Source organism: Telmatherina bonti (assembly GCF_933228915.1).
Source record: "Telmatherina bonti genome assembly, chromosome: 10".
NCBI lineage: Eukaryota > Metazoa > Chordata > Actinopteri > Atheriniformes > Telmatherinidae > Telmatherina > Telmatherina bonti.
In genome coordinates, this window is record NC_136628.1 from 26240013 (window position 1) to 26263146 (window position 23134).

At 39.4% G+C, this 23134-nt stretch overlaps 1 protein-coding gene across 4 annotated transcripts in view; it reads right to left on the reverse strand.

The window, feature by feature from the left end:
* The window catches only part of msi2b (musashi RNA-binding protein 2b), a 248250-nt gene that overhangs the window by 617 nt on the left and 224499 nt on the right, over positions 1–23134 (reverse strand). For 2 of the 4 annotated variants that reach the window (XM_079247849.1, XM_079247848.1), the window contains exons 11-14: positions 20074–20193; positions 10660–10839; positions 6722–6876; positions 697–767 (exon numbers count right to left, since the gene is read on the reverse strand). In XM_079247849.1, the coding sequence (XP_079103975.1) occupies positions 726–767; positions 6722–6876; positions 10660–10839; positions 20074–20193 (497 nt within the window). In that variant the 3' untranslated portion in view covers positions 697–725. The remainder of the gene's footprint in view (positions 1–696; positions 768–6721; positions 6877–10659; positions 10840–20073; positions 20194–23134) is intronic. The other 2 variants (XM_079247851.1, XM_079247850.1) reach the window with 2 other exon arrangements.

Genomic DNA, 23134 nt, shown 5'->3' on the forward strand with positions numbered 1-23134 from the left:
TGCACCGCTTGTTAAATTAGCGATTATTTTCATACATCCTAATAGATTTTTACAGTCATGTAAAAACATGTGAAATAAGGAGCTCCACACTCATCACATCTGCAAACATCTCTGCTTCTCCAGGTTCTATAATGCATGTTATCACTCTGTTGAACATGGATATAACAAACACTGAATATTCAGCTCCTCTTTTCAGGCCAGTTGTTAGTCAAAGCTTTTTGGATTTCACATTCATTTTGTAGTCACACACATGTGATGTCAGTCCTGCTTCTTGGAGCTTAAAGGTCCAGAACATTGCAGACTAGTGTGTGACACACAGCACAGTATGGTTGACAAGTATGAGAGATATGATTTGGCCTAATAAAGCATGAGAATACTTCAGGATGGAGACATCTCAAGTGTTAATGAGGAAAAAAAAAAAGAAGAGCTGGTAGTGTAAGTGTGCGTAACGTCTGCATGAACTTTTCTTTCAGTTGGTCACACAATTAAACCGAAATTACATTTTGTGTAATGAGCGACGACTTTCTGTCATTTTGCCCTTGTTTTTTTCTAAAAAGGAAAGAAAAAAAGAACAGAGAAAGCTTCCATCACACACAGCTCTACTACCAGCTCCGCCATTTTCAGAAGGGGTTAATAGACAACTGGTAACGTGATGAACACAAATTAGAGAAATGCACAGTAAATAAAATGCAATACCTCTGATGAGATGGCAACCGGCCACCTGTTCAATGGTATCCATTTGTAAAAGCTGTCGCAATCAACGGGCCCTAAAAGTGTACAGTTAGTGCGTTTGTCAGTATGCATTTCAAAGAGAGAAAAGTGAGTATCACATCAACATTTTCCAGCTAGCATGAATGTGAACGGTTTGATTCAGTTGGATCATGTTGAGTAGCAGAGCACCGGTTCGTTTTCATATTCTTGTAATGAAAAAGAGACAACAGGAGGAAACATCTAACAGCAAAAAGATTTAAATATGCCCTATGCAGTAAATGAGTCATACTGGGTTTGGTAATTTTACAAACAGTGGCTTCAAATCCTTTTTTCTATAACAATAACATGTTCGGGTTACGAGAATGTTGCCTGAATAAAAACTTCTGAGACAGGTGAATAGAAATAAACACACAATCCCCATTCATGCTAACATACACAACTGATTTAATCTGAGAGCATGCAGAGAGTGGCATGATAAACAGCCCTCAGTAAGATCAGCGTGTTTTTCAGCACTGGAGGCTTTTCATAATGCAGCACAGTTATCAGGACTTCATGAGTGTCTCTGCTGACAGGTCTGCACAAACCCATGGATTCAAACACAACACTGAAAAGGGAAGCACTTTCAGACACGATTATTTGTCTTTATCACCTCAATCAACTAATTGCGCTCTAATTGTCTTGCATAAAAAGAAGGAAAAAAAAAATGGTTAGGTTCATTACTGCTTCTTCACAGTGGCTGTTTTCATACTGGCTAAAGGGATTAATAAAATCAGTGAAGCATGAGAGAGTGGCAAATCAGTGAATCTGAAGTCATCCATGAGCTTGTGAGATATGCTGATTATATACACATTCAGTTCAACAGCATCCTCAGGAAAGAAATGAATTATAAAGCCCATTTTAGTTCTGAATCATTTCCTATTTGAAAGTTGTGAATAGAGAGATCATCTGGCTGAGAGCAGGAAGTCAGAGGGCTGCTGCATCACCTCTCTGCTTTACTGCTCTCTTTTTGAGTCACTGAGTAATTGTGAAGCAGTGATTTAATATGTGGTAACGTTGCAGACTCTAAGTGACATTCTGTAAGGGAATCACAACCCTGACCTGAACTAGGGGAGTGAAATTTTCTGAATATTTCTAACGTAAATGTAGCTTTGCTTGACTGCTTCAATATCTAATATTGTATGATGATGAAAAGCCCAAAATTTCCTTTTTTTTGCCATAAAGTAGGGTTACAAACTGTTGCAAAAATGGAAAATAATAGAAACAAATGCCTTAATTTCCATGTGTAAACTATCTGCTGATAAATCTGCCTTGAAAACACGCCAGCCTGGTTTTTCAGAACAAATATTTTGCTTCCTACTCTGAGACCAGCAGATTATGGCAGATAGCCAGTGGACCTAAAACAATTAATAAGAGAGGCTTTGCTTTGGAAGCACAAAAAGCCTGAAAAATGCATTTTCCCTCTGGTTTTGTGAGGCAATCATAAATCAGTTGTACAGCTTAGAAAAATGAAAATTGGCTTTTCCTGTGACAATGTGTTATTACTAACAACAACACATGCATACATTGAGTGGGATTTTGGATTTTAAAACAGTTTGTGACAAAATGGACAAAAAAGCCATAAACTAAATGATAACAAACGTTCCTACAGTTAACATAAAATATGGATTCTAATTTCACACAAGGTACAAACAGAAATGACTCAGTTACTTATAGATTATGATGTAGAATATGGCGTTTGGAAAGAGAGTCTTCACCCTTTGGTCTTGCAGCGCTTACTGGTGCTGCTAATGGGCTTGTTGTTATTCTATCTCAGTTAAGCTGTGCATTAATTAGCTACTTTCAAAATGCAGGTGCTACTTTTTTTTTTTTTTTTCCCACAGATTAAGATGTGACTCTAAGTCATGTAAACATGGACCAGTCTGACTCTAAGAACTGAGTCAGACACTTTTTGGGGTGCAATATTAAGACTTGGTAAAAAATTTGATTATTGATTTTCTGTAGTTTCAGTGTACATAAGGTGCCTGAGGCTTCTTTTCCTAAAGATGACAGATATTCCGTTGGCAGACTGCAAAGACAGATTCATTTTATCTGTTTTTAGGATACTGACATTAAGATGCTATAATTTCCATTTGTAAAGCTGAAGTCTGAATGAGACACAACTAAAAATGCTGCTTGTCCATCTAAAATGCAATAAAACTTAAATTTGCAACTTCTTAATCCATTTGAGCATTTATTACACCAAATTCCTAAAAAGTATTTAGTGTTCTCACTGAGCAATCTCAATATAAACTGACTTGTACTTATATAGCACTTTTCCAGCCATGTTGACCACTTCAAGTGATTTACACTTACATGTATGAACAAATTAATAATTTGATGTAAGGAACACTCAAACAAAGGTGGGAAAGAGGGAAAAAAACCAAAACAAAAAAAGTTTCAATAATATACAAGCAATATTGATCTGAAAGACTATAAAATCAGTAGATTACTTGGTGACAGGTGAGGGTGTCAGGATTGGGTATAAAAGTAGAATCCAGCAAAGTCTTGGTCTTTCCAAGTAAGGATGGGTTGTAGCTCACCACTTTGTGCCAATCTTAGTTCCTAAGAAAAAAACATTTCTCAATGCAAGATTGTAAAAAACTTTGTGCTTTCAACATCTACAAAACATAATACTGTAGAAAACTTTTGGGGTCTTGGGAAAGGCACTAAGGCCAAGGGTGGAAACGATTGTTGGCCTGAGCAAACTTTTGAAGCCTCAGAAGACACTGGATGAAAAGATGTAACGTAGGATTTGAAAGTTTTAAAAACTGAGTCATTTTCACTCAACACTTTTCATCACTCCGATCCAGAAATGTCACCTGAAACTGCACATACCACAGTATACTCTGTGTGGTCTGCAGCCTTCCTAGATAAAGATGATGAATATAAAAAATTTGTCGTGATATATTTGATCATCCCTACATTGGACAGAGGTTCAGAGACTACTGCTGACATGTTCTTCCAACCAAAGCGGCAGAATAACCATTGAACAGCATGACGAAAGGCCCATTTATTTTCTTAGCTAAAGACAGATACAGAACCCTCCGTCCATCCTCTGTGTCCTTTATGTGTGTAGATCTTTACGTATGTATTAGATAAAACACTATCTGTTCTCTGTTTTAATTTTGTGCATATTTCAGGCTTTTTTCAGAGAGCTCACAATGGCATACCCAGATAAAGCGAACAGGGCAGTACCATTGGAATTCCTGGGGGCAGTGTTACACAGTATAACTCATGTGCAACCAGCAAAAGGAAGAAAGAAGGAGACGTTACATATTTAATATTTTCACAGGCTTTCAACTGCCTCTTTTTTATTTCTTCATGAAAATGTAGATTATCATGATCTCCACCATCGCCATGTCTGCTGTACAACATCTATGACGTTATAACTCAAAAGCAAACTTTGTACTTCCCTCCTGTAGACGTTCTGTCTAACAACCATGCCAATTTACAGCATGCAAGGGAATATGCAGACAGTGACATCTGACAACATTTTTTAAAAAAATTATGTATTTACATGCATAAAAGGAGCATAAATGAGATGTAATGCTTCTACCCATGTCTTGTAACAAACTGGTAGGAACATAGCATGGAATAAAGTGCTCAACAATGAACTGCTGATACTGTTGTGTACAAACTAAAACAAAGCTGAAGGCTGTGGATAGAAACAAAGTAAACTAAACACAAGTTGTGGAATTTAATATGTAATACTTGGGCTCAAGATGTAAGCACCAGCTGAAACCATGACAGTGCTAAAAAACAACTGTAGCATTTAAGATAATAAAATCTCTTTTATGTTAAAATGATGCTTAAAATCTGTGTTGCTCCTCACAGTCTTACAGTCTTGGTCTATTATAAAACAGCAACGTTCGCCAGTCCGTTAGATGTCCGATGCTTGCAGGGAACTTATGAGATGTCTGGAAGCACACAGTGAATTGGCTGGTATTGGAATTTTGGATATATCCTACCATCAGGATGATGAGAATTCCAGTAAGGTTTGTGGTTATGCTGGACAATGTCAGACTTTGTTTTGGATCTACGTCCGTGTTGCCAGTAAACTGTGGCTCATAAGGTGAGAATCAGATGAGTGTTGGGGATAAATGAATATAATACTTTTGCAGTTTTCCCAGTTACGAAATGATAAAAAAATAAACAGGAAGGCAGATGTGGCACAATGATAACCCTTCATCTGTGTTAACTCTTCATGTTCTACATTTGTTTATATTTTTCCATAAAAGCAACAAAGCTAGTTGCTAAAAATATAGAATCAAAATTTCCCCATTTTTCCGAAAAGGGTGTTGTATTATTTACCTCTGGAGTGGGATTAAAAAAGTGTTGCTTAATAGTAAAAAGGTAAAGAGGGCTGCTGAACACGTCTATTTTTAGAGCGTTATTGTCTGAACTGCTCAACTTTCTATTTCAGTTTCATAAGTTAATTCTCTTCCTGACTGCAGAGAATCTCTTGACACTTTGGTCTATAATCTATAAAAAAAAACATTATAGATCAATTCAGCACTAATATATCAGTCAATACCAGGTTTTTCTCTAAATATACTTTGTGAGTAACGTCATGGTAAGGTGGGATAATCAACAATTTGCATCAGTTCATCTTATGTGATGGCTGGTCCAGACAGACATCTATCTGTCAGCAACTACACGTGCACCAGGAAACGGAGAAGCATGTGGTGTTCACAACTCCAGCTCTGGGACAGAAGGGTTTCTAAAATGAAATTAAATTTACTCTGTGGAGGTGACACAGAGTCTGAGAGGAGGTGATTTGTGAAAACGCTAAGGGGGATCCACATTTGCATTCGACTCTGTTGACTTTCAGAGCTAAGATGATGTTTTGTGTCCAAAAATGAGCAACCCTGCTTCCAAAGACGCTGATTAAAGTACGCATGAACACCATCTGACACAGATTGTTGGACTTTGTGAATCATTTCAATCTTATCTTTGATCAAAAAAGACATTTTTGACATTTTTCTTTTTTTTTTTAAAGTATATATGCTTATTTAGCATTTGATGGGTATCTAGAATGAGCAAGGCTCTCCCTGAAGAGGATGTCTGCATGGCAGCAGATGTTATTCAGTCTATACCATTCACCATTATTGGCGCCTACACAGTGCCACAGCACCAGGCTTTGTCTGTGGGTTTGTGTGTTGTGTTTTTATGTTTTGTGTTGCAGGTCTCTAAGTGATTTGTGCTCATGGCATTTAGAGGCATAAGGAAACTCCTGGGAGGGAGTTTTTCTTTTTAACCACTTTTCTGTCCTTTCAGTAATTCCCTAATTTGATGTGGCCTAAGAAGAGATCCATGACAGCAGACATGCAAACTACACGTCTCATGTGCACAAATGCAGAAATGTTCAGTTTAAATAAATCTCAAAGCATTTAATCTGAAAAGATGTAATATATTCAACTTGTATTTTTTTCATTGCAACAACATTTAGTATTTTAAGGCCACTGTCTCAACTTTTTTTTTTTTTTTTTTTTTTTTTTTTTTAACTTATTGAGCTTTATTTTTCTGTGAGAAGTAAGTCAGATTGCTAAGTTATATTTATTTTATTTACAGTTAACTTTGGTGTTTACATGACACTGAATTACATGTCAGATTACCTCAACCTTTTTTGGAAACATGGTTGTACAACATGCTTGTGGGATCTCTGAACCTCACATCCTGAACCGCTCAGCACACAATCAGATGTGGGCTGATTTGATTGAAGAAAACAACCATACCTTAGTCATCTTCTTTAGTGTTGCCATTATTTGTTATTACCATTTTTGATCAGATTCATTGATGGATTTTATTCATTAGTCTACTTAACTGTTCCTGAAATAGGAAATTAACTTATTTTAATAAAGTCTGTACTAAAGTACAATGTAGAAAAACTTGTGTTTCTTTATAAATCACAGACTGTTAGAGGTTTAAGGTGACATGTCTTAAGACAGAAGGTCTGAATTGAAGTACTTACTGTGATGCTGGGGCCAAACCCAGAGCCAGGCTGAGGACTAGCAGCACTGATGTAGTTGCCCACTGCTGAATCCTGGCTGCTAGGTCCATACAGGTCAGCTACAGGCCCTGGACTGTTAGCACCAGGGAAACCTCCGGGCCTTGAAGGGTTGGTGCCTGCATGCAAACACAGCAAGGAGCGAAGCAGTTCAGGAACAGTCCGTAGTGATCTGAGCGACTGTTCCTTTCTATGACTCAAAAGGACACTTTTCAATCAAAAGAACACATTACTGGATTCATACGTTTGTCTCGAAGGACTTGTTTAAGGTTCACACTACTGGTTAAAGATACTGCATTATTAAGTTAATCGTAAATCCACTGACTAAAATGTGCAATGTTAAGCTTGACGAAATTTGGAATTCAAGGTGAATCCAGTATGATATTCCAAATAGGATCTACATGCTGTGTCTTAATTTGTAGAATCATGCATAAAACAAAACAGGCAACCTGCTAAACATAATTCCACCATGCCAATAAACTAGTAGGTTGCAGTGTTGTCATGCATAATGTGAGGGAGTACTTATAAAATAACAATGGCTAAGAGTAACACAGGGTAACATCAATATAGAGAAAATTTCTCTTGAGCATTTTGAACCCAAACATCTCATGGACTATGTGCTTCTTTTGCTCCTATTTTATTCCAGCAAGATCTGTGTGAATACTGTGCGTACTTTTACTCTCCTGCACTAACTTCTAGCAGACAGGAAAAGGGTCTGTCAAGCAAGAGAAGCAGGCGTAAGGGGGAAATATAAAAGCATGACCTGAGTTCATCCACAGGTCTGAACTCGGTGGGAGATAAAAGAGAAATACTGTACATGACTTACCACCTTTGCCCTGTGAGTAAGAACAACTCAGACTAATAAAATGCCTTTTGAAAACCCAAATGCCTACTAAAGGCCAATAGCACCGGCGATACAAGCAAAAACAGTCAAGGAGAAAGAAAAATGCAGTGATCTCTTAACAGCAATCTCCTTTGCTGTCAGCTTCAAGTAACCCTCCGTCTCACCCGTATTCACACACACAGACTGGCAAAAAAGCTGTAAAGCTGCGTTAAAAAGAAAAATCTTCCGAGCACAGAAAATGCTCGCTCTTTTGTACACCCAGGCTCATGAACCTTGCGAAGCCTGTGAGGAGGTCTTTGTATAACACATAAAAAACATGCAGCGAGACTGTGGTGCATCCAGTGTGTTGATGTAGACAAACGCAGTGAGCTCGAGTTGTCACCCTGTTTTCACTGCTCCATCTATCAAAGCTACATTACACAAGTTAGCTCCATTTAAAGGCAACCTGAAACATGTTTTAGATATCCATTTATAGCGCTCCAGGAAAATGAAGCCATCTTACTAAACACACATCTAGAAGAGTTGACACCGCTGTTTGACTGTAAAGACTTTAAACAGCGAGCAGCTAGTGCTCTTATCTTGCCTGCACAGCCCCCATTGGGTTGGCTTGTTATATAATTATATAACTTTTCAGTTGAAATGGCAATCCTCATTTCCTGTAACGGGTGATTTTTATTAGAGTACCCCTCCCCCTCTCAATGAGAATCTGTTTTTCTCATTAAATGTAGAAGTTGCCTTAGTTGTGCATTAAGGGAGCCAAGACAACACCAAGTATGATGTGGGCCACGCTGATACACAGCGAGGTTGGCGATACGACGGTGTTCTGTGTTAGCATTCTTTATTCCACAGTTTTATGAAGCTACATTTAATTGATGGGTTAAAAATTATCATGTGGACTATTAAAAAAAAAAAGAAGAAAACTCAACCAGAAAAATATGATTAAAATAGTTTTAATTATTACAGCTCTCATGCTGATTGGTGGGCAGAGCCCACTCAGGCTTTAGGAGCTGACCAATGGCAGCATACTTAACCTGTGCATTTGCATAACTGGAGCCAGTAATTATTAAAGAAACTCTAAATGCACCATCCATCCATCCATTTTCCTAACCGCTTAATCCAATTAAGGGTCGCGGGGAAGCTGGAGCCTATCCCAGCAGTCTTTGGGCGAAAGGCAGGGTACACCCTGGACAGCTCACCAGCCCACTTTAAATGCACCATTAAAGTCTATATGTAGAAATTGAGCATAAGAAACAGAGACACTATCCTATTTTCCCTTTTAGCAACCTGTGCAGCCTCTTTCTCAATGACTAATATCTATATTGGGTGTCTAATGAAAAAAAAAATAGACAAGCACAGAAAACAATTATATTTCTGGAAAATCATTCTTATTTGCTTTTATCTACTTGAAACATCCAAATTAATGATATCATTGCCTCTGAATTTGATATAATTAGAGTCAAGGTTGGCTGCCAATTTAAAGTCTATTGCACAAACAATACGCACGTAAACCATTTTACAGTGCAATCGAGCCGTGTTGACTCACTCAGGATTTGAACATTTTCCTCTCAGGCAAGATAAGCTTGTGTTTCCTCTACCAAGCAATCCCCCCTCCCATAATATCACTGGAGAAATGCCTCGTCTGAGTCAAACAGAGTGACTGAGGTCACTATGATATGAAGACCTCTCCAAGCTTAAAGTAGTTGTCATGGTTCACTACATAATGACATCATTCAACCGGATCTCAAATGTAATCGATATGATGTTGATATTAAGCATTTACATTGATGTGAGGTAGTCATTTCCCCTTCCTTTTATTTTGCTACCCATCCATGAATATAACACAATAGATTTAACAGAAGAACAGATTGTGGTAAACATTGTTTATTGCCTACAAGAAATTTTGAACATTTGTGTCATCTCTTTTGCAATAACCCTGTCTCTGTATTCTTAAGCCAGAAGTGTTGGTAAAGTTAAAACATGTAAAATGCCAACAACCGCCTGAGGTAGCTGGCCAACACTTACACTATTTGGGCGGGAGTAGGCCCATACTCTACACATTTACTTTACTGTTCCAAAAAGGTTGCAGAAGTTTTTATAACTGTTTTTGTGAAGTAGTGACACAGCAGCAGGAAGCTGATTGTTTCATATCAACGCAGCCACTTAAATGAAGGCTTATCTTCCTCGCCCACTAAACCAGAATTCCTGCAGTTAGAGCTCCTTTACGTGAAATAAACACTGGTGGTACGTCATGTTGGCATGATCGTGACGGCATACGGCAATTTTAATGATTCATCTAATTCTAAAGACTTCCGTCTGCTTTCAAAGACAAAATGATTTGATTATTTTAATTAATCTTTAGATTAATTAAAATAATCAATTTACATCACAATGTGTAGTAAATGTCAGCTAACTCACATCTTTTGCTTTTTGAAACTGTAATAAAATAAAGTAAAGCACATTGGAAGACATACCAAAGGTAGAAATGTACTTGCGTTGTGAAGAAATGTATGTAATCTGCAAAAATGCATCTCCACTTTGTGCAACATTATACAGCATTTCTACCTATTTCACACGCTAATAATGTGAGCAATCATTCTTGCACTTGGAACACTAAAAGGGCACTCGCTCACACACTTACGCTTTCCACTGCTGTTGGAAACTGATACAAATTTGAGCATTGCCAGTGTACTCTCCAACATCATCAACAGTTTTTCTTTTCACATGCAAATGAAGGATTACGTTCTGGATGTGTAAGCCCCTAATGTGCAAGCAGGGGCTGCAACATAACTTCACAAAGAAACAAAAATAAAATAAAATAAAATAAAATCTACATTTAAAAAAAAAGGAGGAAGAACATGCAATGCTTTTTTTTTCTCATTTTTGTCAGCAAGATATTTTATCTAAAAGTTTTAAAGGGGATTTTATAAAATATTTCTTAACAAAACTGGGAGAAAATGTGTTTAGAAAAAGAAAAAGATTGGATCATCTGCATGGAATAATGTCATGAATCAAACTAAAAAGTCCAAAACGTGGATGAGGTAGATGCTCATATACAAACCTGGGTTCTTAAATTGATCCGGGCTGTGTAGGTGCTGTAGGGGGGAGTTGCAGGCGGAGGTGGCATGCTCACTGTGCAGCATCTGAGCCGCTTGGGGCCCCAGGGAGCCATAGTCAGCAAAGGAGCAGGGGCCCCCCCTCTGGTCACTGGGCGCAGAGTAAAACCCATAATCGGGGAGGCCTGGGAGATACAGTATAGGGTGGGGAGGGGGAGGGGAGGGGACTCCATCATTGTGGAAATCAACTTTTTCATTGTCAAAGTCAATGTCCAGATTGCTGAGCATAGCTTGCTGGTGTGTCACACCATCTTTATATTAAATCCTTGCATTTAGTCTGCTTTAATTGGCCCTCCCTCCCCATCAGTTCCTGCCAGAACAACCCCCCACCCTCCTTGGTATCTGGGCCAGTGTTTGAGACTTCCATTTATTGTTGTTTTTTTTGCTTCTTTACATTAATGCGTTTAATGTTTTATGTAAAGCTCTTTGAATTGTCTTGTACACAAAAGGTGTTGCTATACATGTAAACTAGCCTTGACTTGTGTACACAAGCTTCTCAAAAAAGAATATATATGATCCTTTCATGAAACAATGAAATCAAAACCTATATTTCCCGTTTTTTTCCCCATTTAACTTTATCAATAACAACAAACATGTTTTACAGTAAGACCAAAGACTGGATACCTGTCCCCATTGCAATCACTACACACTAAAACAGAAGAATCATAAAAAAAAAATCATATAAAAACAGGTCAATACATTTCTCATTTCAAACAAACAGTCCTTGGTTAATGAACCTGAAGAAAGCGAAACATGAGCACTACTCAATAATCAATCTACATCCTCCTTTAAGGCCAATAAAAATGATAATGTTTTTATGTGAATGAGATACAGAGACATTCATGTTTATTGATGATAAGCATTATGAAGTCTTCTAAGTACTCCAAGCACGCCTCTGATTGGCCTCTTTGAATGATTCTTTCTTTGACACAGATGGTGGATTATCAACAGTTTAGAAAATGTCATTCAGCAATAAGTCGTGCTGACATTTATTGCTTGTTCTCTTAATCTGAAACAAGCTGCTCATAAAAAGAGTGCAATTAAAAGAAACTGCTCCTTCTCACACCTCTTTGATAACAGAGTTAATCTACTCAGGAGGGACTGAGATCGGTGACAGTTTCCAAACTGCAGGGTTTCCCCTGCTGTTTGTCTTTGTGTGTGTATGTGCGTTTCATTTATTAATTATTTTATTTTAAAATCTAGTCCTGGAGCGAATAGCCATTGGAAACCACTTCACCTTTACCCATTCAGAGTGAGACAGTCCACTTCTGCCAAATGGAATGTAAGCACCAGCCATGTTTCTCTCCGCCAATGCTTTTTAGCACTCTGATCTCACCACTTGTGGGCTGTCGGCCCACTCATCAAATTATAGGCTCCAAATAGGGCAGGCTTCCCACGAACGTCACATAATGCCTGACACATTGAACAAAGCTCAAGAAGCAATCATTCCATTTACTTCACTTAGACAAATGTCACTGAAAATTGATTGGCCTTGCTAATGAGGAAAACTGGATCAATGGAATAATTATAATGGGGAGGAAACATTTTACAATAGCACAAACGAAGAAGCAGTTCCAAATATATCACCAATGTGTAGACACTGAAACCAAACTGGCATAAACGTTCACACTGTAATTAAACACGTTTGCTAAAATTCACTTATGTATCACACAAAACTGACATAAAAGCAATACGACCAATGTTGTTATAAAAGGAATCATGGTAAAGTTATTGTATTAAACAGGTTTGAAATGGAATAAATATTCATGTGGTGTGTCTGACTTGCAGAACTGGTGTCTATTATTACCCTATTAATAATGTTGTTACCGGCAAACAAGACAAGGAAGATATTTTCATTTGAGATAATAGCGTAATTATTAAGTGCCTGAATCACTCTAACCTGGATGGGCACTGCATGCATCTTCTTTTTATTTATTTATATGTTAAACCTCCCTGCTCAGACAGGAATTTTCTCCGCTAAAAGGATGTAGATCAGTTGCTCAAACGTCACACAGAGCTCAAACTGAATGTAAACAAGGCAGGTTTTACACTTTGACAAAGTCCCCAATATTTTATTTAAACAAAAACATCTACATCTACGTCTACATCAATACATGTCTACATCTACAGTGGAGTCCAGATGGCAAAAAATAAATAAATAGATAAATAAAAAAAATTAAATGTTCTCTTTTTTCCGACACAAAACAATGCTTTTCAATGTCCAACACATGATAATGTTCACTTAAAACCACAATCTGTAATACTCCATTAGTTTTAAACACGTTTAGTCTGATTTATTGATGATACTTCAGAAACATTTGGGTAAAAATTGTTTTGAATTAAGATAAGATGCACCAACTTCTTAATGTCAGAGCAAAAAACAATTCAAAGCATCAAACTTTCACATTTTACCACTAAATCTGACAACAGCACATATTGGGCAGATGTAATAGTGTGCAGACATTTGCCAAAGATATGTACAGCACAAGCTGCATGATGAATATATTTTCTTGCGCATGTTATGCCAGGAAATATCCCCAGACTTCATATGACATTTGATCCAGTAGTAAAATGTCAAATACTGGCAGCATGCATGCTGTTGCACGGTCTGCATGAGTGGGAGGCTCAGGTAAAAGCTGGCCTTGTTTGCCACAAACAGGGAGCTGGACAGCACCACAACTCAGACACAAATGTGCAGGCCCACTTTCTCTAAGCCATATATTTTCATCAGCCGCTATCTGATCTGTTATGCAGCATGAGACTAGGCAGAGTGTGTCCACAGCTGCATTAGTATCACCGATCATATCACTGTGCCTCAGACCGTCCCACTATTAATATTCACACAATCTATCCGGAACAATGGGCCTTTCTTGGACTCTTTTTTTCCACTGGCCACTAATTGGATGTAATTACTCATCTACAAAACAAATGAGCGTGTTGAGGTTGCCTTGGAGACTAGATCAGGGGACCCAGCAGTGCGAATCGTTCACAGGGCTTCATTTATACTGATAATTATCTCCCCTGCCCCCCACCCTCTTTCCCTCCTGCCCTCAGTGACCAAAGCCGGCTGTGAGGCGATGGAGAGGGGAGTGTCTTGCAGTCATCTGTTACTGACATCATCAGGGTGGCTCTCTGGAAGTGGATAAATGCCCTGCTCTCGTTTCCACTTTACCAGGTGACTGCCTTTAAGGAGGAATCACAAACCTTGAAAGTACAACTTCTCGTTTTCTCTCTACTTGGAAAACAAAAACTTATTATGCTCATAATAAAATGTGGCCTCTTGGGATGAGGAGATGCAACTAAAAAAGGGGAAAAATATTACCACAAGTTTGCAAACGGTCTAATGTACTTTTTGATTATAATTTCTTTAGCAGCAGAACAAACTATAAAACATAAACACATTTTTTAAGTCCCTGAAGATTTATGCTTTAAATGAGAAAAAAAGAAAAGTTTTCCTCCCATGAAAGTTGAAAACACTTTTCCAGTCTTCTTATATTCTCAGTTCAGCTGGAAAGTCACCGCTATGCAGAATACTCTGACAGTTCTGATGGTTTGCTAAAATAAGGCTGAAATACTCTGAAACAGTCTGATCATCAGCAGAATATTGACTTCCTCATCTCTAAGTCGCTTTGAATATACATGAACATACCTGTTATTTATACAGCCAACAAATACAGGGAGCAGGGGACTAAAAAAAAAAAATCTATCAACAAAAGTTATTTTCCTTTCTGCAAACTGGGATTTGTTCAAGCAGTCACTCCTCCCCTTCCCTTGCGGCAGCAGCGAGATTCCTTGGTGGCCATCAAACCACATCACTCTGCAGAAGATGTCAATAAACCTGACATGCTGCTCCTCATATTAGCTTTGAATTTTAGAGCTACCATAATTAGCTTTTCCATTTTCACCAATGTCATTTAAAAATAGCGTGAAAGAAACTAACAGCTCTTTTGCTGTCTAGCCTTGCTTTCAGTTTCCATTTGAAATAATCTTTTCTGAATGAATGGCTGAGTAATTAACAGCACTAGACACCCTTTTCAGAGAGCACAGACATTTCATAAATAATACATATTTAATGTCTTGTCATTTTGTGTTCAGAGAGGCTTGGCTAATGAATTTTAACAGATGATTTCTTCTTGCATTTACTCACCCATTCTCCAGCTTCTGTTTTCTTTACTTTTCATTTTATGCCTGCTTTTCTCCCCCCCTTTTTCCTGCAGTTTCTTCCAGTAAAGAACAAACTGAACAGACCAACAGGTTTATGTTTACCTTGGGCTATTGTTAGGAGATGATTATGAAAAGTTAAGGTTAAGGGGGGTGTTAACACAGAAATAAGTGTAAAACAATGTGCAACAATGTAGTAAATCAGCTCACATTAATTTCCTGCAGAGAAGTCCACACACACCACACTGAATGATTTTAATGCAGATTTTAACCTGTGAGGCATCAGATCTGGTTGGGACTGAGAAAGGGCGCTCAGTTATCAACAGTCTGCACAGATTATCATATCGTGAGGAGACTCGGCGCTGACAGCCCTGGCCTTTTGGCTGAGCACATTTTTTCAAACATGTCTGGTCAGGCTTAAGTGGTCTGAAGAAATCAACGAGTCGCTATGAGGGAAATCTCAGAATGATACTGGATGCATCTAATGGTCATTTAGATAACAGAGGGGGGAATATTTGAATGAAATAACAAAAGCATTATGTCTGACAGTAATGCCTATACAGATATTTTATCTTGACAGATAGCCAAATCTTTAAAAAATATCATTTGGAAGTTTTCTAACATCATGTGTTGTAATTCGAAATGCAGAAAATATTAAAAACTATCTGCACTGTATATTCTAAAATGCTGAAAATGAAAAAAGCAGTCAGTGATATACTTAGAAGACGAAAAGCAAAATTAAACAAATAATACTGAAGTTCTTTAAAGGATCCAACACATGCTGGATTTTATGTTTAAGTTTCTACTGTAAGGACAAAAGATTTTACTTTCAGTTTCTTTGGGGGAGGGGGGGGGTGTTATGTATGCAGCCCCTGGAGATCAGAGTGGTGACATCCCTGAAGGCCTGTGCCTGTAACCTCGGAGCATCTGCTCCCCACAGCTGTGAGAGCCACCGCTTCGTGGTGGAGGTGCAAAGGGACGCTTTGCCCTCCCTGATGTGTCAAATATTTCCCCAGGCCTTTGACAAAAAGCAAGGCAGGCAGGAAGGGCTTGGCATGCCTGCTCATGTTATTTTGCACAAAATACATGTGAAGTGCTTCTGGCCTCTGAGCTGAGCTTTGCAGATTAGCATCTGGGACAAATGGACCCCAAGATCACTAAGAGCCAGACTGATAAAGCTCTGTGCACATAGTCGCTCCTACTCTCCTCTTGGGCACAGCTGAAGATCACACAACTTGTTGGGAGGAAACTGATAATAATCATAATTTGAAAATGTCTGTCACGTGAGTTCCCTGCTTTCCATCGTTGGAGAAGAAAAAAAAAAGTGGAAGAAGCAAGTTGAGTAAAAACAAAGGAACGGATTGGAAGAAAGAAAGAAACAACTCTTCACATGTTTTCAGTCATATAAAGATCATTAAAACTCAGTCCAATGAATCCAACACGGCCAGCTCTGATTGGAATCACACAAAGCAGGTAGTCCTGGAAAAGCAGCTTAATGTGCTTTACGTACACTGCAGGGGAAGCTGAGATTTGACACACACACACATCTGAGCCTCTCAAGAAGCTCAGGGGGACTGTGGAGAATCCACTCAGAAGTCAGAATAGACTGTAAAGTTCACTGTCAGAACCATCTGCATCACCTGTTTCTCCACAGACCTTACTTGACTGTGAACAAAAGATGGTCAACTTTGAGTAAATACAGAACCTTCTCAATATGTTTTATTAGTTTTTCACTTCGCACATCATTACGCAAGTAGTGGTTGATGTGACTATTTAATATCAGTTATAAAGTAACCAGCCTGTCTGTCTAAATAACAGTAGCTCATTTATCCTCCACATCACCAGCAGCAGTGCAGTATAGTAGTCCACAACACAGCTCGGGAGCTGCTGCTTGGATTAGTCATCCACAAAAATAAGCAATTTCCTCTTTTCTGGCCTAAATATGCAGATTTTCAGCCTGGATATTGTGTGACTACCCACTCTGACCTCTAGCGGCACCCAGTCACAACTCAAATTGGGTTCAAAACCATAACAGCAGCTTATGAAGCCAAGCTTGGTTTGGCACTTCTCTACCTTCAGGCAATAGGAAACTCTGTGCAGTAGCCAGATCTCTGTGATCTACTTCTCGCCTGAAGCCACAGTCTCTGAAACGTCCTCGCAAACATGCAAGAGGACTTGTCCTTGTTGTACAACACGATACCTGATGGAGATCAGAGCAGCCAAATGTCTCTTTAAACCCAGATTAAAGGCCAGCTTCTGCAAAATCTACCTCGATTGACAAGTCAGATTCAGCTTTTATCAAATAAAATATTTCAAAGCCCCACAGAGGAGTAAGCATTTTCTGTTTTTGCACAGTAAGGACGGATAATCTTTGCAGCTTTGAAAAGCTCAACAAAAGCATGCATTTTTGAAAAATATACTAGACCACTCTTAGAGAAATGAGGCAGTTAGCACATTTAGCTAAAGTGAATGCAAGAGCTATCCTAATAGTTCAGAGAAAATTATGCAGCTTCTTCATCTTCAGTGACCTTTCTTGTTTTATACGGTGAGTCTGGGGTGTATTTCCTATGAGAAGTGAGACATCCAAAATACACCTTGTCATCAGCAGTGGTCTGCAACAAGGAGGGAAGTCAGCATGCTGTCATTTCTGTCTGTTGATTATTGGGAGTACGGTGAAAGTGCCCTCTGTCAGTGATGGAAAATGTCTTCTACTTTCTCCTGACAATCTGTGTGCACCGATGACAATCTGCAAACAAGTCCCACTGCACAAACAGAAAGGTTCCTCTTAATATTTCAATATATGTCTACTGGTGTTTATAAGGGAGTGTTTTTTTTTTTTTTATGGTCAACTTGTTTCCCAGAGCTCTTATATTGTATTGGAAAAACACAGAGAAACATCCATACAACATGGATGTGCTATGGGAACTGTAGGTGGAGTCAAAGCACAAAGAATCCCCCACTTACGTCATCCGAAGTACTTTTTTTCACAACAAACCCCCCCACCCCTCTCGTCTGCGCTAAAATTAGAGAATTTAGCAAAAAATGAAACCAAGAGAATTGCTATTCCTGAGCTGACATCGGGTTGACTGCTGCAAATTAAACCATCAGATTGGACGGCGATGCGGCAGCATCCCCAGACGATGCACACAGAGGAAGGTCAAGCCTAAACAATCTGTCCTCTGTTTGGTTTGTGTCTGTATAGAGAGAAGAGCACTGGATCTGTGCACTGTGTTATTACCATCATCTCAAACACTAAATAAATAATTAACACGCCATTTGTGACTGGTGAAAAGTCAAGCCCGAAGAATTAGGACTGCATTTGGTGCATCATCAGGATAAAATAAACAGTAAAAATAAACATGAAACAGCTGAATCATTCAAATCCCACTCATAGCCCAGATTTTGTTGCTGCCATTTTTATGTTTTAGCTTTTCACAGAGAATCTCTCCTATACTGACATTTCTCTAAGTGATATCCTCTTTAAATTCCCTTACGACTGTTTAAGTACTCTAAAACAGGCCCATGATGTCACTGTTTTCCACTCTTAACACCCCTCCCTTCGGCCCCTCTTCATAATCATTTACTTGTCTTCCTTCCATTTGCAGCTGTCAGAATTAAACTGTACATAATAGCTGCCATCACGTCTCCTACTTCTTGACTGCTGCTAACCCCAAATCAACATTCCTGCTTCTTAGTAATGTTCGTTGCGATTGTTGGTCAAATTGTTTGTTTTGAAAATGCTAAATGAAACAGCGCGATGTGAAAGAATAGAGCTTCTGATTGGCTTCCAGTGTTCCCTTTGTTGATTATAATTAAGTTCAAAGGAGGACAAGTGTGTGAATTTGCACACGTGTGTACATGCAGGTAGCGTTTGCACACGGCTGCTGTTGTCTGTGCGTTCTTGTTCACGTGGGCACATTTCACATCACATCAAAACTGCATTAAACAGCAGCTGCCTGTTGACTTTTTTTTTTTTTTTTTGGTTATCTGTAAGCCTCTGCACAAACCCTACAAGATCTGAGTAACAATTAAACACATTTTCTCCAGCAAGCCTCTGATGGCATGCCTGATTAGGATAAACACTCTTCGCTAAAGCTGGGAAGTCGTATGTTCAGTCAGGGGAAGCCATTATTGACAGCTATTGAATGATCTACAGTTGTAAGGGTGGAAGAAGCAGGATGTCTAAATGAAGCTGACAACTTGATCAATACTGTTTAAGACAGCGAGGAACTAGCATCCTGTTTTTGGTAAAAAGCTTGTCGCAGATATTTGTCTGTACGTCACGAAGAAGACATGTGCTGTCAGGATGTTTTACTTTAACATGATCTGTGCAGGCTTTCTTTAAAAAAAGAATACACATCTGTACTTATTTATAGAGCCACAAGACCGAGCTGTTTTATTGTTTATGAGCGACATGGCAGGTATAGGAAGGTGTCTGAGATTTAGGCTGATCGAACTAAAAAAAGCCAAGACGGGATAAATTAATATTAAAGTTTATGAAATTATACAAAAGAATAAGTGAACATGACTAAATTCATTCTACATCTTTGTTTTTTGCTGCTTCTGCTTTAAGAAGCAATGCACAAAAGCTGATGTCTGAGGTTTAGTTCAGAAATAAAAATAAGTTGAAAGCACAAGAAGTATTCATTCTGGCAAAGGAGATATTTAGTAGAGATTACTTTTTACAGAAAATGTTGATGCAGGGAGATATCAGAGGATGGCTGCTTGGTTTGCTTTGACAAATACAGCAACTGATTTCGATCTGAAAGCCTAATATGTCAAACGATATCCTTTTTAATGTCACGAACCCGCAGAAGTTTCAACTACAGATATTTTAGACCACAGATGCCTGTTTTATTAAATGCTCTGTTTTTTTCCTTGTAGGAAAAGTTTTACTTTTTTAAAGTTTTACGTTTATCAAAAACGCAGCAAATTAACTTCACAATTTGTCGAACTTTTCATGGGTCCTATAAAATATTGACAAACTTTTGGGTAAATGAGCAGGTCTGTTGTGGCTGATGTGTCCAGAAAGCCCACAAGTTGCAGGTTAGGCTGCCTAAGGTACGTGTCGAAACTTTAAGTCAGTCTAAGGTAAAAGTGTTGACACGTCTATGGGGAGCTCTAAGTCTATGGGGAGAAGCAGAGCAGGAGAAGTTGAAGAGAGCAGCAGCCACACAGAACATGGACAGAGCGTTTACCTGGCCCTGTGCTCTGTGGGTACGCCAAGTAGCCGCCTCTTCCACGGGCCCCCCTACCTGAGCCACGCGCTGCTGCTACTGCCGCTGCCGCCACCGGTCCATATGCTGTCGCTGGAAAGCCTGCAGGCACATACACACATACACACACGCATCACTTCCTGCTCATGGTTGAGCACGTCCCAAAGCTACAGGAGAATGCTGATACCTGCGCTGAGCTGCGGGATAAAACTATAGCTGGCAGAGCCAGGGGCTCATGTCAAGGCGACATCTATCAGCAGACACCTACAGAGCCCACTGTGACATTCAAAACCCTGGTGGTGTGTGTTTAACATGAGAATTCGTAATGGATCACCTACCCTAGTGAGGTGTTTGCACTACTGGGGATGGGGTCGCAAAATATACAGATGATCATTTAAAAATAACAATAAAAACACACGCTTTAATTTATTTCAGCATATTTTTCCCCAGCTAAACTTTGGTACATTTTCTGAAAATTAAAAAAAACATAAAAGGAGCAAATTTGTATTTAACGTATAAAACTGTGAGAAAACTGACTTGAAGCCTTGATTATTTTAGTAAAAGTATTTGTCTCTTGGGTTGTTTATGTCACATGCTTTGGATAAAAGATTATAGGCACTTCTGAGCCGCACAGACATGGGCATAATAGTCCTACCTCTGGGGACTGTCCCCGCGTTTTGTTCAGAGTGCTCCCAATTACAGCCAGCTTCAATGGAATCAGAATAATCCACTGTAATGCATTCCTCATTTTTTTGTTCGGCTATTCAGGTGGAAGATATAGAGCATAAGAAAAACATTTCCCACAATCAGATGGAAGCATCTGTTGGATGATTTGTCACTCAGGAGAGATTTCCATCTGTGAGCTTATGTGAAGACCGTACAAGTCTCTTGTGTTTGCCTTTTCTCTTGTAAACATTTATAGTACTCCACAGCTAAGGCCGTCGAGGCTGGAAGCTTTAGAGTATGTTTATACATACACACATAAATCAGTTTAAATTGTCAGTTTATGATGTAGTAATGAAATCGAAGGCCTTAAATCCATGCAAATATAAATCCACTTTTTAAGGGTCTGATGATTCTAACAAATATCAGCCTAATAATCAGAGTGTAATTAAGCCAAAGCAGTATCTGTGAATTGTAATTACACTGTTGGCCTTAATGAACACGGCAGCTAGAGGTGGCTGAGAGCGGCTAGTCCATGCCCAGGGCTTGTGCTCCTCTCCGAGCACAGGAATGGCATGTCATTAGCGGTGGTGATGAGATTCCTCACTCTGGGCTCAACACCGTCTATGCCTAATCAACCTCCTAAAATTATCTCCACAGGAAATACTTCCCTCACTAGCAAAAAAAAAAAAAAAAATTCAAAATTCTCTTCAACGGCTTTTTTCTACATATTTTACAGCTGAATGTGTGAGCCGAGACGTTTGCTTCTGAAAACTGTGGTTTAGGAATTACAAAATGGCACAGGACACCTTGGGAGGATTATTTTTTGAATGCTGTGGAGGTGAGAGGAGCACCAGCAGGTGAACTATTTTCCGAGACCGCCTTGTTCTGCTATTGCACGAAAGAAGAGAGCCTCGCACAAAAGGCCGATGAGACAGGGAGGGGTGGGGGGGTTGAGAGGGCAGGGTCAGATGAGACGCAGTCAAAGAGAAAAGCACAGCTTTTCATCAGCCAGCTGAGAAGGAGGTAATTCACAACTCTGTCGACACAATATGACCATGAGTGTGCGTGTTGGGTGTGAGGCGCCATCATGCTGCGACTGGCAGGCAGGTGAAGAAGAGAAAGAAATGCCACCTCTCCCACCCCCTGACTACCTAACAGCTCGGGAGAGAATATAAGACTTTGGTAGCGTGGTGACAAGAGAAAAAGAACACAGCCTACAAAAAAAAAAAAAAAAAAAAGACAACTAAAATAACTATGTTTGTGGTACTGCACATGAACCTACACCAAAAACAGATTCCAGCAGCTCAAATAATCTTCTCCGCCACTTTTCAAAGGAAAAACAAAAAGACAAATCTCTGCAACTGGGCTAATTTTGGCCATGCACCCTTTCATTTCCACTGTGATGTCCCCAAGGTTGCTTCTGCAGAACACTGTTCCATGCAGCTCTCTTCACCTCCCCGCCTCTCTTTTTCCTACGTGCTAAATCTATCTTTCCCTCACTGCCATTGTCATGACACCCCAGTAGACCTACTGGCTTGGAAGTTAGTTGCGGGCAAAGTTGTGGTGAGAGATTAACTTTGCAGGATTAGGTGGGTTAATTAATAGATGGCTGCTGCTCATTGTTTTGTGCTCACGCTGTAAGAAGCCACCCAAGAGAAGCGCTGCAGCATTAAATCAATTTCATGGCCCTTTTATTACTGAGGAGATAAAGCCAATATTTAGCTTTCAATTCTTCACAATTATTGGGCCCCTGCTTTGCCATGAGTGGCTGCGCTTGGCTGGGGACAAGGACACATCTGTTTATGAGCAGTGGAGGCCCAGGGGCCTTGGTGTCCGGACTCCGGGGAACTGTCCTCAGCTTCCCTCTCTTCAAGCTCGCAGCACAGAAATTCAGTCTTCCTCAGGAGCGTACGCAGATAGGAGAAAAGGATTAGGGCCCAAAAGAAAGATGGAAACTCTCAAAACATCACAGACAGTTGCTCTTCAAGCAAACAAATGACATTTTGTCAACAAAACCACGAGCATCACATAGATTTTTTTCAGTGCAGTGTTTAACTTCAGCTGACTTTGCACCGTGCAGTACAGTATCCTTCCTCGGCCTGAAATAAACTTTCAGCTACCTGACAAATACAATAGCATGTCAAAGCATCCTAAGTCTTTCATGACAGTATACGATATGTGCCGGCCCTTTATGACTGTAAAGCGGTATTTTTTTTTTCTCGGGCGCATTCTCTGAGCCGCACCTGTATTTTACAAGTCTCTGTGAACTCGACTGTACTGAGGTAGGAGGAGACACACAGTAGGGGCAGTGTCAGTAGTGATCAAGCAGCGCAGTGCAATTTTTATGTCAAGGCTTCCTGGGATTTTTTTTTTGCTT